At 44.2% G+C, this 23333-nt stretch overlaps 1 protein-coding gene across 1 annotated transcript in view; it reads right to left on the bottom strand.

Annotated features, from left to right (window-relative positions):
• The window catches only part of LOC147034962 (extracellular calcium-sensing receptor-like), an 82515-nt gene extending 67790 nt beyond the window's left edge, over positions 1–14725 (bottom strand). Inside the window, exons 1-2 of the mRNA XM_085860696.1 lie at positions 14500–14725; positions 9155–9324 (exon numbers count right to left, since the gene is read on the bottom strand). Coding sequence (XP_085716822.1) covers positions 9155–9264 — 110 coding nt within the window. The 5' untranslated portion in view covers positions 9265–9324; positions 14500–14725. The remainder of the gene's footprint in view (positions 1–9154; positions 9325–14499) is intronic.
• Between the last annotated feature and the right edge of the window lie 8608 nt (positions 14726–23333).

Here is a 23333-nt window from a genome sequence, read left to right as displayed (position 1 = left end):
AAATTTCCAATGATAACTGTGCTCTGCAGAGTGATCGATACCTGATTACAGACAAACAAAAAACAAACAAACAAACAAAAAAAAAGCATACAAGCTGACTAACATATCTTGCAAAAACTTCGTTTTGGCAAGATAACAAGCACATTTATTCACACACGTATGCAGTCAGATATTCATGCAGGCACGTATACAAGCATGCACATATGCAATGATACAGCCAACAAAAACAATGCAAAGGAACTACGACCGTTTATTTATTCTTTACACACTTATACACAGTTCCACTTAATGGACTCGGCGCCACAACTCTCATACAAAGAAAAGCAAGGAAAAACTACCTTAAAGACAAGGGGGGTAGAGTGGACCTCTCGGGGTCTTTATGACATGGAGCATTGAGGACCGAAGGAGCTCCAAGAGGCCGCGCAGGTTACCTTCCTGGCTGGGCCGACCCGCGACGTTCCGTCCAGACGGCAGCTAGCGTAACCGCGGCTCGGCCGCGGCCTGGTAATCCGGGCCCCAGCCGGCAATGCATGAGAGGAATGAACGGGTCTTTACTCTTTCTGGGTTGATGCTCTCTTTAAGAACCCGTCCGTCCATCAGCGATGCTCGGACTGTTCCGAAGCCCGATCACCTCAGACCGTTCGGTGCTGGTTGGCGAGCTCTCTCCGGCTCGCACACGAACACGCAGTTCCGCGCGGCACAGCAGGCTTGGCCATGCTCCCAGTTCGCGTCTCCTCCGCTTCTCCACCAACTGCAGGCTCCAGGCTCAAGGCTCTCCGAACCACGACAGACAATCAACCGACTGACCTCAGACTGGCGTTCCGCTCGGCCTTTTATAGGGCCCGAGAGACGAGGTTTGGCCTTCGCCCTCTCAACTCTGACCCCCAGTGGCTCCGCCCCTCTCGCTCTCTTGATCTGAATCTCGGACAAAGCTTGCACAGAGCGGACGTGCACGAGATCACCGACCTGCGCCGCGAGTGGACATGCACGAGATCACCGAAACACGCGGCGAGCGGACCCCCGCTTATGCCTGCAGCAATGCCGTTCGATGCGGACTCGCCGTGGCTGGCGCAAAGATGGCGTCGCTTCGGAGACCAAGGTGAGGCGATGTTGTTCATGTTGATCTATTGGGGGAGATGTGGATTAGGGGATGGGGAGGATATGTCATTGTTGTAAAGAGGGTGGTTGGTGGTTGGCATAGTGGAAAAGGTGGTTGGTGCTTGGCGTGGTGGAGAAGGTGGTTGGTGTGGTGGAGAAGGTGGTTGGTTTTTGGCATGGTGGAGAAGGTGGTTGGTGGTTGGCGTGGTGGAGAGGTGGTTGGTGGTTGGCGTTGCGGAGAAGGTGGTTGGTGGTTGGCGTTATGGTTGGTCCAAAATAACGATAGTAAAAGAAAAACGGCTACCTCGAAGATCACAGCCCGGGTGACACGAATAATCCCCTCTAGACAACTGTGGGGAAATCTATCTGAACACAGACTTATCGGCATAACTGATCTCAGGACCAATATGGTCAGGTCAGGTATGGGAGCATGTGCCAGAACAGCGCGTCGCTGCGTCCACTTTCCGCCGGTACTCCAGGGGCCTCCGTCTGGCCATCCCCCAGGCAGATGCCAGGCCCATCCCCATCTCCTTGAGATGATGGTCAACCTGCTGCAACCATGAGGCACGTGGTCAGTCCACTGGCCTCCTCCACTCATGAGACTCCCTCGCTGAGAGAATCTGGTAAGCAGGATCAGCGTCAGGAAAACGAGCCACATGTCCATACAGCCGCAACTGAAGCTCACGGACAATGCAGGTAACAAATCTCATCCGAGTCTCTCTCAGCAACCGCTCGTTGGACACAAAATCTGACCAGCGATAGCCAAGGATTCTCCGAAGAGACCTGGTACCAAAGGAATTAAGTCTCCGTCTCAGATCCTTGGTCAGAGTCCAAGTCTCGCACCCATAGAGCAAGACTGGAAGTACCAAGGACCTGAAGACTCGGACTTTCGTCCTCCCGCACAGGTACCGGCAGCGCCACACTCCATGATCCAGTGAATCCATGACTCCCCAGGCCCGACCCAGACGTCTATTGACCTCTGACTCGCAGCCAGCAGAGACATGAATATCACTGCCAAGGTAAGTGAATCTCTCCACGACCTCAACATCCTCACCACAAACAGACACAGACAGGACAGCAGCATCCAAGATGTCACCGAAAGCCTGGATCTTAGTTTTGACCCAAGAAACCCGTAATGCCAGCGGCTCCGACTCCTCATTCAGCACCTCGAGGGCCCCCAAAAGGATGTCTAAAGTCTCCGCAAAGATGACTGCATCGTCTGCAAAATCAAGGTCCGAGATCTTGACATTCCCAAACGATGCACCACAACTTGATCTCTCCGACATCCTCCCTAAAATCCAGTCCATACAAGTGCTGAAAAGTGTGGGGGCAAGTACACATCCCTGACGAACTCCAGTAACAACTGGAAATAAGTCAGAGGTGGTACCACCACACTTCACAGCACTCTCAGTACCAGAGTGGAGTTCAGACATCAGATCGATCAGTTTTGGTGGCACCCCATGAAGACCAAGAATCCTCCAGAGGACATCCCGATTTACAGAGATCGCTTTACAGAGATCAACATAGGCTGCAAGCAGCCCCTGCCGAAACTCTCGTCTGCGTTCGGTGAGGACACGAAGTGCAAGGATACGGTCAATCGTTGACCTCTTTGGTGTAAAGCCTGACTGCTCTGGATGCTGGTGCTCAAGCAGATGGTGGCGAACCCTATCAAGAATTATCCGAGCAAAGACCTTGCCCGGCACTGAGAGCAGCGTCACCCCTCGGTAGTTGTTGCAATCTTGGCGATCACCCTTCCCTTTCCAGAGAGGGACAACAAGGCCCCTCTTCCAGTCAGTTGGGATGATGCCTGTGTTCCAGGCAGAGCACAACACTGCATGCAACGACACGAGTGCAGCATTTCCACCAGCCTTGAGAAGTTCGGCATGGATGCCACAGATCCCTGGAGCTTTGCCCCATTTCAACTGGTTCACCGCAGCCCGTGTTTCCACAAGCGAAGGTGGACCACAGTTGATTTGAGGGTCAGCAACAGGGATTGTAACACCATTGACGTCCAACTCGACAGCTGGGGGATCAGCCTGGTACAACCGCTCAAAGTAACCGGCCCAGCGGGCCTTCACTTCAGACTCCTCTGTCAAGAGCCTACCACTTTCTGCTAAAACTGCAGTGCTCCAAGGGATGGGCTTGGATGAACGTAATGCGCGAATTCCCCTGTAAGCGGGACGAGAATCACCTGTCCACAGGTGATGCTCTACCCCCTCACAGATTCCTCGCACATAGGCCTCCTTGTCCACCCTCAGTGCACGTACAGTTTTACACCTCAGCTCCCTGAACAGCTCAGCTCTGCCATTCAGCCTGGCCCTGCGACTCTGGTCAATGGTATCCAGTGTCCCTCGAGAGACAAAATTCTTCTTTGCCCTGCGGTGAGTTCCAAGACATCCACCGGCAACATCAAGGACGGTGGTCTTGAAAGCGCTCCACAACTCTTCAGGACCCCCCAAAGCACCCAGACCCCCCAAGTGTCCACTCAGCCTGTTCGCAAACTCCTCAGCTACTCTCTCATCCCTGAGCTTGGCAACATCCAGCCTAGGCTGGGATGGTACCATTCTCCAGGATTTAAGGTGCAGCTTTAGAGTTGCTACAACAAGCCTGTGGTCAGTATTGAGGAACTGAGCACTCCGGTAGACCCTGCAGTTCTGGATCATCCTCCAACGACCGTCAATGAGGACATGGTCAATCTCCTTTGCCACACTGCCAGCGTTGGAATACCAAGTCCAGCGATGAGCTTGTGGGTGCTGAAACCATGAACCAGCCACCCTAAGTCCATGACTTCTTGCAAAGTCAAGGAACTTAGTGCTATTCTGGTTCATAGTTCCTGACCCATGGGGACCAACACACACCTCATAACCATCCCTATCAGTTCCAGTCGATGCATGGAAATCCCCCAAGACTAGAAGTGTATCTCGTCTGGGGCACTGATCAACCACAGACTCGAGTGTGGCGTAGAATGCATCCTTCACGGTGAGATCACTCGCCTCAGTCGGAGCATAAACAGAGACCAGGGAAATGACACCTAAGGAGTGACGAATCCTTAATCTCATAATACGCTCGTTGACCGGTGTTACCTCAATTATCATTGGGGTCAGCTTATTCGACACAGCTACAGCAACTCCTTGGGTATGGTAACCATCAGAGCGACCAGACCAATAGTAGGTGTAACCACCCACCATAATCTCGCCGCAATCCGGTCTCCGAACCTCAGAGAGAGCTGCAATCCCGATGTCCAAACGCTTGAGCTCAGATGATAACAGAGACAGGTGATCATCCTCTCTTAGGGATAGGACATTCCAGGCACCCACCCGAAGGGACCGCCTCAGGTTAACCCAAGGAGACCGCCGTCTGGTGGACGACACCTCAGCACCACTCCGACACACTCTCCCGCAATCTGACCCAGGGATGTTACCCCGTGGTTTCCCTCCGATCAAAGATTGGGGGTCCCGAAGGCTTTGCCCCAATCCCGTCATCCGGTGAGCTGCCCTGCGAAGGGAAGCTGCACAGGAGGTACTCCCACGGAGTGGGTTTTCAGATTTTTTTGCGTTTTTACGTTTTGCGGAATGAAGGGTTTTACGGTGGCTGGAGTGCAAATCCTGCCACCAACCTCCTAATAAGAAGTAACCCAACTGCAGGAGGACGTCTGCAGACACAGTTGGGCACTAGATATGGATGGCCGTTGGCTCACAAGGAGCTCCTCCGCCCTTTGACAGGTTTTGTTTTTAATCCTGCTGGGTGTCCATATCCAAACACCCCCCTCACCACAAAACCTGGTGGGGGAGACGGTTTAGTCGCCGACAACCCGACCATGGAACAGGTTAGTACAGGTTTACATGGTACCTGTAGCAGGTCACAGATCGAACCTGACCTGACTCACCAATATGGTGCTCTGCGAATTTCCACAGCCATAACATGTATATATATATATATATATATATATATATATATATATATATATATATATATATATATATATATATATATATATATATATACACAATACAGAGGGGATATATATATGTATATATATATATATATATATATATATATATATATATATATATATATATATATATATATATATATATATATATATATATATATATATATATACACACATATACATATACATATACATATACATATACATATACATATACATATACATATACATATACATATACATATACATATACATATACATATATATATATATATATATATATATATATATATATATATATATATATATATATATATATATATATATATATATATATATAGGGTGAGTCAAAAGTAGCACCCAATTTCTGTTTTTTCGGCTATCAGATTCTTTCTGGGAAGTCATGTTGTTAATAATTGTCTTGCAGATAATTAATTTTCGTAATTTATTTATTTTTGATTTTGTTTTGCAGGTTATTGCTGCGAATTTGGAAAGTTACTGAATTTGCACCAAATTGAACCAAGAATTACCTTTCAATGAATCAACGCATTGCGGCTGTGAAACATTACTACAAATGTAATGAACAACCTACGATGGTGGCACACCGTTTGGCAAAGGAATTCGATATTAACCCACCTCAGTGAAGAAACATGATTGATTGTTAAAAATTTGAAGCAACAGGGTCGGTAGCAACTGCAAAGAAGACAGGTCAACCGAAAATGGCAACGAATGTAGCCAAGGCTGAAGAAGCCACCAGAAGACTGGAACAAAGTCTGCAAAAGTCAACTCGCCATTTATCTGCAGAGTTGGAAGTAAGCCAATCAAGTGTTATCCGTATCCTTCACCAGAAAAAATGGAAACCTTAGATTCCATGCTTACTGCATGCCCTTCATGATGGAAATGACGACCGCCGTCTTCGATTTTGCGGAGTTCTAGCTAAACTTCACGAAGAGGACACAATGCTAGACAACATCTGGTGGTCAGATGAGGCATGTTTTAAGCTTAATGGCACAATTAACAGACACAATTGTGTCTACTGGGCTGCAGATAACCCAAGAGTGACAGTTGAGAAGGAGGTAAATTTGCCTGGAGTGACAGTTTGGGCAGCCATATCTCCATTCGGGATAATTGGACCCTTTTTCTTTGAGGGATCTGGCACTGCAGAAATCTACCTGGATATGCTGCAAACCTTCTTTTGGCCCAGGGTACAAGATCAGGACTGTTATTTCCAGTATGATGGAGCTCTACCTCATTAGGGATGCTATGTTCTTCAGTGGCTTGATCAAAACTTTCCCAGAAAGTGGATCGGCCGCCGCGGTCTGATCGAGTGGCCGGCACGTTCCCCAGACCCTACACCTCCAGATTTCTTTCTTTGGGGGCTCATGAAAGACCTTGTTTATCGTGAAAAGCCTCGTACCATTCAGAAATTGAACGCTCAAATCACTGCAAAGTTTGAGGAAATTGATATCGAACTCTGCAGACGTGTGTGCCGCTTTGTGCCTGCTCGGCTGCAATTGTGCATCGATCACAAGGGAGGGCACTTTGAAAATTGCAAGTAAAACAGCTTGGTACAGTTCCATAATAATTTTTTCTTGAATAAATGGTTAGATAAACATGTCATTCATTTATTTCTACCTTCTTGTACACTGCAATACAATTGGAAAACAAACAATCAACTGACAGAGATTGGGCGTGACTTCTGACTCACCCTGTATGTATACACACACACACACACACACACACACACACACACACACACACACACACACACACACACACACACACACACACACACACACACACACACACACACACACACACACACACACATACACACACACACCTGGTGTTGGCTCAATGGTAATGGCGGCAGGCTTGGGATCATTGGGTCCCGTGTTAAAATCCCGCTTTGTTGTTGAATTAATACCAGGTGGGGTTAACTCGATCTGTCATCTTTCCAAGGTCGGCAACATGAGTGCCAGCATGCTGGTATGCTGTGTCAAAGTGGCGACCCATCCAGGAATTTGCCCAATAGCCAAGAGACGGCTTTGGCAGCACCAACGCTCTGTAAAGTGTCTGGTCCCAATGGATGGATGAATGTATATATATATATATATATATATATATATATATATATATATATATATATATATATATATATATATATATATATATATATATATATATATATATATACATATATCAACAGATCCCTAAATTCTCCAACTCTCCAACCATAAAAACCATAAATCATAAATTCTCCAACCTTTAAGCCTTGATCAACAACATGTGCAAAGCACCATGCATCCCTTAACCTTTGTCAGGAGTGAGGAATATTACCACAACATACCCCTAAATACCCAGACGTGGGGGGTGGGCCAAGCTGGACAGCCAATTAACGCAGGTGTCACTTCACTCAAGCATTCTGACCATTGGCACATTAATGGATCAATTAATGTGTTGACACTCGTGCAAACCAATTAAATTAGACCAAACAACATTTCAGAAAACATCAGAAAATAATCGTTCACTCTCATTGCAAGTAAACAATCTGGAGTCATCAAGCGTGCTACTAAATGCATGCAGCCCACCCCTTGGACAGTATATTGGCAGTTCAGCTTGGTCCATCCCCACCATCGGGTAGTTAGGGGGATGGATGTCGAATTTATGTAGGTATATTATATATATATATATATATATATATATATATATATATATATATATATATATATATATATATATATATATATATATATATATATATATATATATATAGTCATGAACAGGATTACGACGTTCCGGTCAATGACGGACCGCATATACGACGGTGGTCCCATAAGATTATAATGGAACTGAAAAATTCCTATCAGCTCGTGATGTCGTAGCCGTCGTAGCCGTCATAGCGCTGCCAGTCGTATAAAAGTACAGGATAGCACATATAATTATGTACAGTACATAATACTTCATAATGATAGACAACGACAGTGTAGCCCCATTATAATGCAATCGTTAAGGTCCATAAAATGTCATCGCAAAAAAAGCGGGGTTGTGCGAAATCGGATTCAAGAAAATCGGCGTTCAAACTGAACCAATGTTTGCACGTTTACCTTCTAGCAAGTAAATGACCTGTGAATTAACGAATTCCGCGAATAAATCGTTGTTGTTACAGTCGAAATTAAAACACAAATTTATTTTTCGTGAAGCTTTTTATGTTGTTAAAATATTCGCACTGTTCGAAAAATATAACACAATTGACAGGTGCTCGTTTCTTCATTTGTAATTTATAACATCGATGCAATGATTATGTATTTATAAAATCCAAACGCTATTTATTCACCTTTCTATAATCGATGGGAGAGGAGATTGTAAGCAGCCGCTAACAACACACATGGCCGTCATGAACAGCATAAAGGTAAAACTAACGCGTCTTCCGTCTCTCTTGGATGTGTGTTACAATTGCCGACAGTATTCAGTACAGTAACATGCTGTACAGGTTTGTAGCCGAGGAGCAATAGGCTACACCATCTACCCTCGGTGTGTAGTAGGCTATACCATCTTGGTTTGTGTAAGTACACTATGATGTTAACACAATGACGATATCGCTTAGCGACGCATTTCTTAGAATGCATCCCCATCATGAAGTGGCGCATGACTATATATATATATATATATATATATATATATATATATATATATATATATATATATATATATATATATATATATATATATATATATATATATATATATATATATATATATATATATATATACATATATATATACATATACATATACATATACATATACATATACATATACATATACATATACATATACATACATATATATATACACACTTTTTTTTCCTAAATTTTGCATTTTTAACAAAACATATTCAATAGACTGCAAAAAATAGGTGGACTTTGAATTACATTAAATAAGTTGTGTATTTTGACCTAATTTTTTTCTTCCTGAATTTCAATCAAATCTGAGATTTTAAAGCTTTTTTCTGCATTTTCATGAATCAAACTTTGCAGGGAAACAATTGTATAAATATAACTTTTCGAATAATTACAGGTTAAAACGAATATTAAACATTACTTGATGCAGCCAGGAAAGCTTGGAGTTCTCTGGAAGAATTCTTGCACATTCAGCATTCCAAAGTGAACAGGAAATAGTCCTCCCAGAATGATGTCACCTTTTGATACCATACTCTTTAGCCCATGTCCAGTGGGGAAGATGCATTCATCATTCACCACAAAAGGTATTTTCTGGTGTGCAAGAAATAGTAGGCACATGAGTATCTTTGTCGTAGTGAGAAAATATTCATCAAGGAAACTAATTAATGCATGTGCAGCTGACATTATTCTGGCCGGGTGTTGTAAATGTCAACATCAAAGAGAACATCACATTTATAGATAACTTTATCAATTATTGCACATATCTTTGACAAATCATGCAACTCTTCATTAAATCTTATTACATGCAACATATAAATTAAAAGCATCAACATCAATTTACATGTTATAATCACCTACAGCAATTGATCCAATTAAATGTATATTTTCAAGAACTCATTTTAAAACGATACAAATTACATCTCGTCGTCGGAATTTTGAACTTGCAACCAAAATAGACATGGTGTGTAAATTGTACACAAATTTTGTTTTCTCCTGACAAATTTTTGCCAACAAATTTGTCTTATTCATTTCAAAAGGCAATCACTAAATTTGTTTGACATGCTTTGAAAGGGCCACATGGAAAAACAAGCAATATATTTGTAATTAAGAATGGAAAGTTGTGTTTCACAGACCACACATTGTTTTGAACTGAATAGCTTGTGTTTTATTCTTCACAAGGCACAATACCGTGCTTTGGTAAGCTTTTAGAGTTATGCTTCTCAGGCAGGCATTGGCAACAAAAATCGTGCCATCCATGAGATGCTGCATTAATTCAGCTGACGACCTGTATCATGTCATTTATTTCTGGTAAAAATGGAGATCCGCCAATGTTTTTTGCAAGGAGAAGGTGATTGTTTCCGACAAATGACCTCACCCCAAATTACGACCCTCACTTCGTCTACAAAGTCACACCTTGATGTTTGAATTTCGGTACCTCTTCACCAACTATGGACCAATGATCGAAGGGAAGGCCTCTGTGGACGGGATTAAAAAAAAAAAACTAGAGTAATTTGACTGCACGCAGTCGACGGTTATGCCTCCGCTCTCCCACACAAACACGTGAGTATTGACATATTTGACCCTCGACCTTTATCATATCTGGCCCAAAATATAAGCAGTTAATTGCGCTGTCTAACTTTACCTTTCTACTAAGTTTGATGAAATTCTGTCTAATATTTCTTGAGTTAGGGCGTAAACAGTAAAATTTCAGAGTTTGACCTTGACCTTTGACCCTTGACCTTTATCACATCTGGCCCAAAATATAATCACTTAATTGCCCTGTCTTACTTTACCTTTTTACCAAGTTTGATTAAATTCTACAATTTGCTTCTTGAGTTATCACGGAAACGAAAATCCGGACGGACGGACGGAGAGACAACCCGGAAACATAATGCCTCCGGTACCCTTGGTGCAGAGGCATAAAAACACAGGAACGTGGAAAGTGATTTGTTTTACCTCAAAAAAGTTGCTGATGGTATTCAAAGAAATTTGAGTTGAAAGCCACACTTTGTGGAAATGTTTTTGGACACAGAATAGGGGCTTGTGGAGGACCCAGACGATGTAAGGCAGTTCTGAGATTTGTAAATGAGAGTGGGAAATCCATACAGTGTTATGGATTGCCTAAAGGGATTTGTTCACTTCTGTTATGTTTGGGCGTGTGCATGGGTGTCGATTGCTTTTGAAAAGTGGGGGGGGGGACATTGCATGTCCAGACCACGAAGCCTACTTCGTGACGGCGTGGACACAGCAAGTCTACCCTTGCAAATTCTTGATTGTATACGCTCGTTGACATGCTGCCTTCTGATCACACAAATCCCTTAAATTCATCTGACCATCTATCGACTATCTATTTATCAAATGTAAGCAGACAGAGTGAAATTAATTAAACATTAATCATACACATTTCAAAGTTTCAAGTGTCATCAAAGAAATACAATATATATAATTGTTTATCAAGCCTCCTTCTCACGACCCTTGAACTGATTCACTAAACATAAACTGAAAACTACTCTGACATACAAATTGATATTACATGAGTACGGTCAACTTACTTTAAAACTTGCCAAAAATATGAACCCTCTTGTCTGCCGATCCAGTGAAAAACTTTGTAGCAATGTCTTGGGGGTCAAGTGCAGTCAGACAATCTCGGTAAACATGACAGATCAGGAGATGGTTAAGGTGTTGTTGGGTCATTGTGGAACGTAACCAAGTCTTCATACGTCTGAGTGCGCTGAATGACCGTTCAGCTTCGCATGAATTGCTGGGGAAACCAATAGAAGCCTAAGCAAACGTTCTACCTGTGGGAACATTCGACGGACTTCCGGCACCATGTCTACAAATATCTTACGGTAATCCTCAACAGATGAACCACTGAACTGGTTACGAAAGAAGCCAAGTTCTTGCTCTCGGGAATCCGACAGTTCGGGATATTTGCGGACTATTTGTGGTTTGAATGATGCAGACAGGAGCATTTCACCCAAGTCCCTATACACCATGAGGTCGGTTGATGTGAAGTACTCATTCAAGTTCTCGGATGCACTGCCGATGACTGAAAAATTCAACTCTGTATACCTCCTCTGCAGAATTGGCAGTGTATTTCTGCGTGTCTCCATCAAGTCTCTTCGGAAGTTTGCGCTTACGAGGGAGGGTCACTGGATCTAGTTGGCACTGCTGGAGCTTCTGTTGTGTTGCTTCGAAAACCTCCGTAAACGTCTGGTCGGTACGGAGAGATTGGAGATTCTGTGCAGTTACCTTTGCAGCAGTAAGCATACCAGAGACGGTAACTTGTGAACCCTGAAGTGCCTTATTGAGATATTCAAGGGATTGGAGAACGGTCAATGATGCAAACAGACCGAGAACACACTTTCCTGATGAAAGACAGCTTCGAATACCGTTGGCTCACGATGCCGTGTTCGTACCAAAGTCATCACTTGCTTGTTGAAGGGCATCCAGTACCGCTTCATAGTTAGCCAATATCGATTTCACGGCAGGAGAACGACTTAACCAACGCGTTGGGCAAATTGGCCTCAGGCGTGTAGGGCAAGGAGTGTCAGCATCGTCAGTGTGGATATTCAAGTACAGATGCTTGAATTTTCCAGAGTTGTTGTCGATGTTGCCGAATACCTGGACATAAGCAAGGGCGTCTCTTATGAACGGTGCAGTTTGTAGGGCTTTGGATGTAATGAGTTGGGTGACATGAGCTCCATAGTGAACATAATTGGCCAGCGGTTGGAGTTTTTTTAGCTGTGCTTGACAGCCCTTGTACTTTCCGGACATGCTGCTTGCCCCATCGTAAGTCTGCACGCTAAAGTGTTCAAAAGGGAGTTGACACCGAATTAGGACATCTTGAAGCATCTTACAAAGTGATACTCCTGTTGTTGACGATACTTGGTAGAGGCCGATGAGATCTTCTTGAACATCAAAGGAATCCGTCACATCGCGCACACACATCGACTCCTGCTCATTACCCTGATTATCTTGCGTTCCATCAGTTTCGAGTCTGAACTGAGTGGACATTTCATTCACGTTTCTGCAGATATTTCTGAGGATGGCATGACTCATCAACTGTAGAATTTCGTTCTGAATTTCTCCACTTGTGAACGTCGTCTTCCTTGACAGCCACGTCTTGAGGTTTACATCATCCTTGGCCCGCAACTGTAAGAGCATTTTGAAATTCCCTTCAGAGGCATCCTTCCCACGAATTGCAAAACCTTGTCGGGCTAAATATTGCAGTGAGGTGATAATCTTCAGAAGTGCTGACTATGCAGATCTTTGCTCTTCTAGCAGTTTGCTGCTCAGCTGCACATGGACACCAGGTTGACTTCTGTGACATTTCAGATTTTCAGAGGCAAGCCTATGCGCGTTTGATCGTTCGTGTTGCCTGAATTTTTCTGTAGCCTTTTTCCAGTTCCGAAAGCCCTTTGAGATAAATGCGTCTTCGTACAGCGTCCGTACAGGTGTGACAGAGTACACCGCCGATGCTCTGATCAAAATGAAGCCACGGAAAATCTTTGAACCACTGTTGTTGAAACTTCAACTTTTGGTTTGGCAGTATTTGGACTGGGATACAACTGACATCATGAGGTTGAAAAGGCTGATCTGGGAAATTAGGCCGAGTACTCGCACATGCACCCTTTTCTGCTATCTTCTCCTTTGAATCGTCCACCTCTTTCTGGGAACTTAATTGCTCCAGGAGAGTGGTCGGGGATGTGCTACTTGATGCTGTCGCGAAAAACTTTCTGATATCCATATCCTCGATGAAACGAGAAGGGAATTACATTTCAGTTGAATAAATTTTGACATGTGAATTATAAGGGTTATTTTTGCGTAAAAGGGCATTTTTATTCGGTCTATCCTTTATCCTTATTCTGTCGGTCTATCCTTCGTCTTTGTCCTCGTGCAAACGGAAAATTATTCGGATGATGGCGGAAGAGAAATTCCTTCCGGAACGTTATTTTTCCGAGTAAAAATTGCAAGCTGCGGCAAAGCTACTAAGCCAAAGCCTTTTTTCACGGGATTTTCGAGGTAATCTCATTACTACCCTATAGATACTGTATAATCCGAGAACAGAATTCAAAAATAGTTTTCCGTTCGTTTGTCCGAACCGTTTCGGTGAATTTTGCATATTTTTCAACAGCGACCTTTTAAAATCTATTATTTAATCCTCATAAGTCCGACGACCGAATGATACCTCTCGTTCTGTAGGTCTATACCTCCCCTAAGTTCAAGTACCGATGAAAAAATTATTTACATTAACCGCCGCAAAAGCGAGTGAATCAGCGCATTTTATTTTATGTTTCCCAAGTATTCAAAGCTAACTTCGTCACCAAAATACCCACTTTCCTTCGATTTTCACCCGCTTTTCAACGTTGGGATTGAGGTCACTGTTATCGACTGCGAAATATGAAAACAGAATTAGAAAATATCTTTCCGTTCGTTCGTGCGAGCCGGTAAAGTGAAACCGCGTCATCCTGCACAAGCTCCACCATCTCAATCAGCATACCAGGCCGCGAAATATTTTATTGGCTTATAACTCGACGGTGCAAAGTCACAAAAATTAAACACACACATCATCGTGCAGGTAATAATATCAGGCATCCGGCGATATAAATTAGGAAGGTGAAATAAACTATTTTGGTGGCTAAAGGGGCCCCGAGCCGTTGCGGCCTAACACTATCCGAGGCGTGGCACTCCGGGCCATGAAGCCGCGATTTCTTGAAACACTCATAAAATGACGATACAAAGTCCGAAAACGTCCCAACATACCTCAACATGTCCAGGTCACGTTCCCTGTTAGTGGGTGAACAATCCAACGTTTGGCGAATTCTGCTTCGCAATGATAGGAAGAGCCGACATCGAAGGATCAAAAAGCGACGTCGCTATGGACGCTTGGCCGGTGGGAGACCATGGCTTGGGAAGCACGGATTCTCAATGTTGAATTGTTAACCTATCATCTTTAATAGAACTATAATAGACCAATAAAACTTTAATAGAACTATAATAGACCAATAAAACTAACGGTGCTTTTTCTTTTGTTGTTTTTGGAAAAAAGTAAAGATCCAGAGAGGCTCTGTATTGGGCAACCCCCCCCCCTCTATTTACGTGAAATGGTTTGGTCCAACTCCCAAAGCCAAAGCAGACGCGAACGGCTTGTGAGTACGGAGACCATAACTTGGGAACCACTTGTCCGATTAATTTCAAACCTTGAAAAGGCACATCCTCGGGTCCCCAGCAATATACCTGGCAAGTTTCAAGTGGATCGGACCAGCGGTTGTCGAGAAACAGCGGTCACAGTCTCACACACACACACACACACACACACACACACACACACACACACACACACACACACACACACACACACACACACACACACACACACACACACACACACACACACACACACTGCTGGAATTACAGAGAGATTAAAAAATGTATTCTTGTATTTGAGGAGCATCTCGGCATGGTTGTACGAGAGCAGCTCGTTTTGTGTTACGTAACTTTCGTTCAATGAAAAAAGTGGGGGGTAGGGGACAATCGATATGTTGTCCCCCCCTTGATAAAAAGTGGGGGGGGGAAATGTCCCCCCCATCCCCCACCAATCGACGCCCATAGGCGTGTGGCATATATAGAGCCTCGCGACTCTGAAAACGCTGTAAAACTTAAAGAAGAAGGAGATCCCCCGTTCTTCATATTCAGTGAAGTGACGGGGTTCACACGCATCTTTTTACAATGCAGCAGCGATGAGTGAGTGACTTGGTAAGGTGATGTGAATGACAAGGTATTATGCACAAAGATGAGTCACCTGCTACGCCAAACTACGTACAGTGTTAATTCACGGGAAAAAATGGTGTGTGTGTGTGTGTGTGTGTGTGTGTGTGTGTGTGTGTGTGTGTGTGTGTGTGTGTGTGTGTGTGTTCGTTCAACCCCATGCTACGGTACAGCAGTAATTAAAAGGGGGATAATAAAAGATAAAGAGAGAGACAGAGACAGAAACAGAGTTTGTTTTCATTCAGCCACCTGTGCGACCCCACGGTATGGTACACAGTTCACTCTGCATGTTCTGTCACTGTTAAACACAACAAAAAATTCGAAGGGCACTTGGTAGTGCACATACCTCTGCCACACAATGCCTAATCCGCGAAAACATATCGACCCCATTACATTTTTGAAATATAATGTGATACAGTGCTATATATCGTTTTTGGCCCAATCTCTCAATAATGGTGACGAATCACTTTTAAATTAAATAATTCTCGTATCCAGATCTGGATTCAAATCTTGACCAAAACTGAATCAATTCATCCTTGCCGCACACCCAACCTGTTTACCAAGTTTCATCCGAATCTGACAACAACTTTTTCAGATAGCGTGCTATGTTGTTTTTCGCCCCATATCTCAACGGTGAAGAATCACTTAAAAAATTATCAGATCCGCATCCGGATCTGGATCTTCACCAAAATATAAACAGTTCGTCCTTGTCACACACCCAACCTGTCCCACAAAATTTAATCCCAATCCGTCCACAACTTTTTGAGATATCATACACACAAACAAATGAAAACCCACTCACAGAGTGACAACTTGGCAGAACAGCACAAAGCAGAATGGCATCGGTAAAGCACAAACCTCTGCAAGGTGGAACAGTTCATGTTTTGTATCCCACTGATGGGCTGGATCTGAACTAAAATCCAATCCGCTTCTTCTTGTCACCTATTCAACTCATCCACCGAGTTTTGTCATAACTCATCCACAACTTTTTGAGATATAGTGATATGTTTAGTTTTTGGCCCAATCTATCAATTTTAGAAATTAGGCTTGTGCTGACCTTTTGAGCTTAAAATGAATTGGTAGTTGAATTCAGCGACCTGACATGAAAATTCTCTTCAAATTTCAAGTCAAACGGAGGAAAATTGAGGATTTTAGAAAATTTGGCTCAAATTGGCATATGTAGACCTTTTGGCCTCTGTTTACCTCAAATTGAGAAGGTGGTTCAATTCACCAGCCTGATATGCAAATGCTCTTCAAATTTCAAGTCAATCGGATGACAATTGACAATTTTAGAAACAATTTAAAAATTTGGCCTATTTTGGGTTGATCTTATGGCCTATGTTGACCTTTTGACCTAAGATTACCTCAAAAGCAATAGGTGGTTGAATTTAATGACCCAATGTGGAAATCCCCTTCAAATTTACAGTCAATTGTATGAAATTTGAGGATTTTGGAAAATTAGGCTCAAATTGGCCTTTTGGCCGATGCAGACATTTTCGGTCGACCGAATTTTACGAAACTTCAATGCGGGACCGTCGCAGCATCAGTGACATTAATCTCTGAAAATTTCAGAATGGTAGGTTGAGCGGTTTGGGCTGGAAGCGAGCGGACAGACAAACAAACACAAAAACACACATTGAAAAATCTCTCAAAGAGTGACAACTTGGCAAAACAGCAGAAAATCGAATGGCTCTTGAAAAAGCGCATACCTCTGCCAGATGGAACAGTTTACGTTCCCACTGATGGGCTGTTTTATAGGATTTGCACTCCCGCCACTGTAAAACCCTTCATTCCGCAAAATATTCTAAAAGCATGAAAAATAATCTGGAAACCCACTCCGTGGGAGTACCTCCTGTGCAGCTGACCTTCGCAGGCCAGCTCAACAGTTGACGGGATTTGTGCAAAGCCTTTGGGACCCCCAATCTTTGATGATAGGAAGGAAACTAGGGGTTAACCTTCCCGGTTGAGATTGCGGTAGTGTGTGTTGGGGTGGTGCTGAGGTGTCGTCCACCAAACGGCAGTTTCCATGGGTTAACTGAGGTGGTCCCTATAGGTGGATGCCTGAAATGTCCCATTCCTTTGAGAGGATGATCACCTATGTCTGTTATCAACTGAGCTCAAGCGTATGCACATCGGTATTGCAGCACTCTCTGAGGTTCAGAGACCGGATTGCGGTGAAAACATGGAGGGTGGTTACACCTACTATTGGTCTGGTCGCTCTGATGGTTACCATGCCCAATGAGTTGCTGCAGCTGTGTCCAATAAGCTGACTCCAATGATAATTGAAGTAACACCAGTCAATGATCGTATTATGAGATGAAGGATTCATCATTCCTTGGGTGTCATTTCCCTGGTCTCTGTGTCTGCTCCGACTGAAGAAAGTGATCTCACCGTGAAGGACGCATTCTATGCCATGCAAAAAGTGTGTGGTTGATCAGTCCCCCAGGCAACATACTCTTCCAGTCTTTGGAGATTTCAATGCATCAACTGAAACTGATAGGGATGGTTATGAGACATGTGTTGTTCCCCATGGGTCTGGAACTGTGAACCAGAATTGCACTTCGTTCCTTAGCTTTACAAGAAGTCATGGACGAAGGGTGGCTGGTTCATGGTTTCAGCGCCCACAGGCTCATCGCTAGACTTGTTATTTCAAAGCTGGCGATGTGACAAAGGAGATTGACCATGTGCTTGTTGATGGTCATTGGAGGATGATCCAGAACTGCAGGGTCAACCGGAGTGCTCAGTTGGTCAGCATTGAACACAGGCGTGTGGTAGCAACTGAAGTTTCAGCTTAAATCTAGTAGAATGGTACCATCCCAGCCGAGGTTGTATGTTGGCAAGCCCAATGATGAGAGGGAATCTGAGGAGTTTTGGAACAGGCTGAGTGCAGATTTGAGGGGTCTGGGTGCTTTGGGCGATCCTGAAGAGTTGTGTATTGCCTTCAAGACCACCGTCCTTGATGTTGCTGGTGAATGCCTTTGGAACTCAACGAAGGGCGAAAAAAGAATTTTGTCTCTCAAGGTACACTGGATGCCATTGAGCAGAGTCGCAGGACAGGCTGAATGTCAGAGCTGAGCTGTTCAGGGAGCTGAGGCATAAAACTGGACGTGCACTAAGAGTGGACAAAGAGGCCTAAGTGAGAGGAATCTGTGAGGGGGTAGAACATCAACTATGGTCAAGTAATTAATGTCCTGCTTGCATGGGAATTCACACATTGCATTTCTCCAAGCCCGTTTCTCCTTCTATGGCAGTTAGAGCAGAGGGTGGTGGGTTCTTGACAGAGGAGGTCTTGAAGTGAATGACCCCTGGGACGGTTACTTTGCGCAGCTGCACCACTTTGATCCACCAACTGTGGAGTTGGATGTCAAGGGTGTTACAATCCCTATTGCTGACCTTCCAATCAAATGTAGTCCACTTCATTTGTGGAAGGAAACACAGGCTGTGCTGAACCAATTGAAATGGGGGTAAAGCTCCTGGGATCTGTGGCATTCATGGTGAACTTCTCAAGGATGGTGGAAATGCTGTACTCGTGTTGTTGCATGCAGTTCTATGCTCTGCCTGGAACACAGGCATCATCCCAACTGAATGGAAGAGGGGCTTTGTTGTCCCTCTCTGAAAAGAGAAGGGTGGTCGTCAAGACTGCAACAGCTAATGAGGGGTGTCGTGCTCTCCTTGCCAGGCAAGGTCTTTGCTCAGATAATTCTTGGTAGGGTTTGCCACGATCTGCTTGAGTACCAGCATCCAGAGGAGTCAATCTTTTCACCAAAGAGGTCAACGATTGACCGTATCCTTGCTCTTCGGTTCCTCACCAAATGCAGATGAGAGTTTCGGCAGGGGCTGCTTGAAGCCTATGTTGATCTCTGCAAAGCATTTGATTCAGTGAATCGGAAGATTCTTGCTCTTTGTGGTGTGCCACCAAAACTGATCGATCTGATGTCTGAACTATGCTCTTTGACTGAGAGTGGTGGGAGATGTGGTGGTACCATCCCTGACTTATTTCCAGTTGTGACTGACGTTCTTCAGGGGTGTTTTCTGCCCCCCCCTCCCCCACACCTTTCAGCACTTGTATGGACTAGATTATTGAGAGGATGTCAGAGAGATCAAGCTGCGGTGCATCGTTTGGGATTGTCAAGATCTCTGACCTTGTTTTCGCAGATGATGCAGTCATCTTTGCGGAGACTCAATATATCCTTTTGGGGGACGTCGAGGTGCTGAATGAGGAGTCGGAGCTATTGGGATTATGGGTTTCCTGGGTCAAAACTAAGATCCAGGCTGTCAATAACATCTTGGATGCTGCTATCCTGCCTGTACCGGTTTGTGGCGAAGATGTTGAGGTCATGGAGAGATGCTCTTACCTTGGCAGTGATATTCATGTCTCTGCTGGCTGTCAGCCAGAGGTGAATAGACATCTGAGCCGGGCATGGGAAGTCATGGATTCACTGGATCATGGTGTATGGTGTTGCTGGTACTTGTGCAGGAGTCTTCAGGTTCTTGGTGCTTCCAGTCTTGCTCTATGGATGTGAGACTTGGACTCTGACCAGGGATCTGAGATGGAGACTTAATTCCTTTGGTACCAGGTCTCTTCAGAGAAACCTTGGATATCACTGGTCAGACTTTGTGTCTGATGAGCGGTTGCTGAGAGAGACTCAAATGAGATTTGTTACCTAAATAGTTCATGCACGTCAGCTGTGGCTGTATGGACATGTGGCTCGTTTTCCTGACGCTGATCCTGATCATCAGATTCTCTCAGCGATGGAGCCTCATGAGTGGAGGAGGCCAATGGGCCGACCATGTGTCTCATGGTTGCAGCAGGTTGATCAGCATCTCAAGAAGATGGGGATGGGACAGGCATCTGCCTGGAGGATGGCCATACGGAGGCCTCTGAAGTACCAGTGGAAAGTGGATACAGTGAAGCACTGCTCCGGCTCATGCTCCCATACCTGACCTGACCTGATGGGCTGGATCAGAACCAAAATCCAATCCACTTGTTCTTGTCAACTTTCCACCTTATTTTATCATAACTTGTCCACAACTATTTTGAGATATAGTGATATATTTAGTTTTTGGCCCTATCTATCATTTTTTAGAAATTGGGCCGGTGTTGACATTTTGATCTGAAAATTAATTGGTAATTGAATTCAGCAACCTCACATGAAAATGCTCTTCAAATTTCAAGTCAATCTGATGAAAATTGAGGATTTTATAAACTATCACCCAAATTGGCCTATTTTGACCATTTGGCCAAAATTTACCGCAAAAACAATTGGTGGTTAAATTCAGTGACCTGATATGCAAATTATCTTAAAATTTCAATTTAATTGAATAAAAAATTGAGGATTTTAGAAAATTGGCCTATGTTGACCTTTTGGTCTATGTTGACCTTTTCACCGATTTTTACCTCAAAATTAATAGGTGAGTGAATTCAGTTATATGAATGTAAATCCCTTTCAAATTTCAACTCAATCGGATGAAAATTGAGCATTTAGAAAATTTGGCTCAAATTGGCCTATTGGCTTATGTAGATATTTTCAGTCAAATGAATCTTAAGAAACTTCAATGCGGGACCATCACTGGGCCGGTGACATTAATCTCAGAAAATTTCAGAACGATCGGTTGATCGGTTCAGGCTGGAGGTTAGCGGACAGACAAACAAGCACACACAAATACACAAACAAATGGAGGCGATCAACATACTTGTCATAAAAAAAATAAAAAATTGCCAAGTAACAAATGGAGGCGATCAACGCACTTGTCAATTTTTTGTTGTTGTTTTTTTTTGCCAAATAACAAGAAGAAGACCGTGCAGAGCACGATACTTGCAAAATCATGAAACAAATTTGACCTCAAAAATATTTTGTGGTTGAATTCAATGACCAAATATGGAACTCTTCAAATTTCAAGTCAATCAGATGAAAATTGCCAATTTTATAAATTTGGCCTATGCTGAACTTTTGGCCGAAGTGGACCTCAAAAATTATTGGTGGTGGAATTAATTATTTGACCTGATGGGGAAATAATCTTCAAATTTAATATCAATCGCAAGAAAATTGAGGATTTCAGAAATACATTAGTTGTTGACCTTGGGCCTATGTTGACCTTTTGTGGAAATTGACCTCAAAACGAATTGGCTGGTTGAATTCAGTGAACTGAAATATAAATCCTCTTCAAATTTCAAGTCAATCGGATAATAACCATTCATATAGTATAGAGCATATAGTTAAGAGATACATGCACAAGTTTCGAAACACGACAAAAGATCGGAAGATTGGTCCGGGCAAATGTTCAGTCTGGAAAGAGTAATCAGGACGCCATGGAAAGGGCAATCATCACGAAGGTTTGAAGTACAAATGAAACATATTGAGTCCAACACGTTTTTGGCTGTGCAACCCCAAGTAATCTTTACCTCTCGCCGTTTGCTGACGTCAATCAACAAGTCAATCGCTGTCAGGTCAGGTTCGATCTGTGACCTGCTACAGGTACCATGTAAACCTGTACTAACCTGTTCCATGGTCGGGTTGTCGGCGACTAAACCGTCTCCCCCACCAGGTTTTCTGGTGAGGAGGGTGTTTGGATATGGACACCCAGCAAGATTAAAAACAAAACCTGTCAAAGGGCGGAGGAGCTCCTTGTGAGCCAACGGCCATCCATATCTAGTGCCCAACTGTGTCTGCGGACGTCCTCCTGCAGTTGGGTTACTTCTTATTAGGAGGTTGGTGGCAGGATTTGCACTCCGGCCACCGTAAAACCCTTCATTCCGCAAAACGCAAAAACGCAAAAAAATCTGAAAACCCACTCCGTGGGAGTACCTCCTGTGCAGCTTCCCTTCGCAGGGCAGCTCACCGGATGATGGGATTGGGGCAAAGCCTTCGGGACCCCCAATCTTTGATCGGAGGGAAACCACGGGGTAACATTCCTGGGACAGATTGCGGGAGAGTGTGTCGGAGTGGTGCTGAGGTGTCGTCCACCAGACGGCGGTCTCCTTGGGTGAACCTGAGGCGGTCCCTTCGGGTGGGTGCCTGGAATGTCCTATCCCTAAGAGAGGATGATCACCTGTCTCTGTTATCATCTGAGCTCAAGCGTTTGGACATCGGGATTGCAGCTCTCTCTGAGGTTCGGAGACCGGATTGCGGCGAGATAATGGTGGGTGGTTACACCTACTATTGGTCTGGTCGCCCTGATGGTTACCATACCCAAGGAGTTGCTGTAGCTGTGTCCAATAAGCTGACCCCAATGATAATTGAGGTAACACCGGTCAACGAGCGTATTATGAGATTAAGGATTCGTCACTCCTTAGGTGTCATTTCCCTGGTCTCTGTTTATGCTCCGACTGAGGCGAGTGATCTCACCGTGAAGGATGCATTCCATGCCACACTCGAGTCTGTGGTTGATCAGTGCCCCAGACGAGATACACTTCTAGTCTTGGGGGATTTCAATGCATCGACTGGAACTGATAGGGACGGTTATGAGGTGTGTGTTGGTCCCCATGGGTCAGGAACTATGAACCAGAATAGCACTAAGTTCCTTGACTTTGCAAGAAGTCATGGACTTAGGGTGGCTGGTTCATGGTTTCAGCGCCCACAAGCTCATCGCTGGACTTGGTATTCCAACGCTGGCGGTGTGGCAAAGGAGATTGACCATGTCCTCATTGACGGTCGTTGGAGGATGATCCAGAACTGCAGGGTCTACCGGAGTGCTCAGTTCCTCAATACTGACCACAGGCTTGTTGTAGCAACTCTAAAGCTGCACCTTAAATCCTGGAGAATGGTACCATCCCAGCCGAGGCTGGATGTTACCAAGCTCAGGGATGAGAGAGTAGCTGAGGAGTTTGC

The sequence above is a fragment of the Eptatretus burgeri genome, chromosome 1 (assembly GCF_056783735.1).
Source record: "Eptatretus burgeri isolate ZD-2024b chromosome 1, Ebu_testis_v1, whole genome shotgun sequence".
NCBI classification, from domain to species: domain Eukaryota; kingdom Metazoa; phylum Chordata; class Myxini; order Myxiniformes; family Myxinidae; genus Eptatretus; species Eptatretus burgeri.
This window is presented reverse-complemented; position numbering and strand designations above follow the sequence as displayed.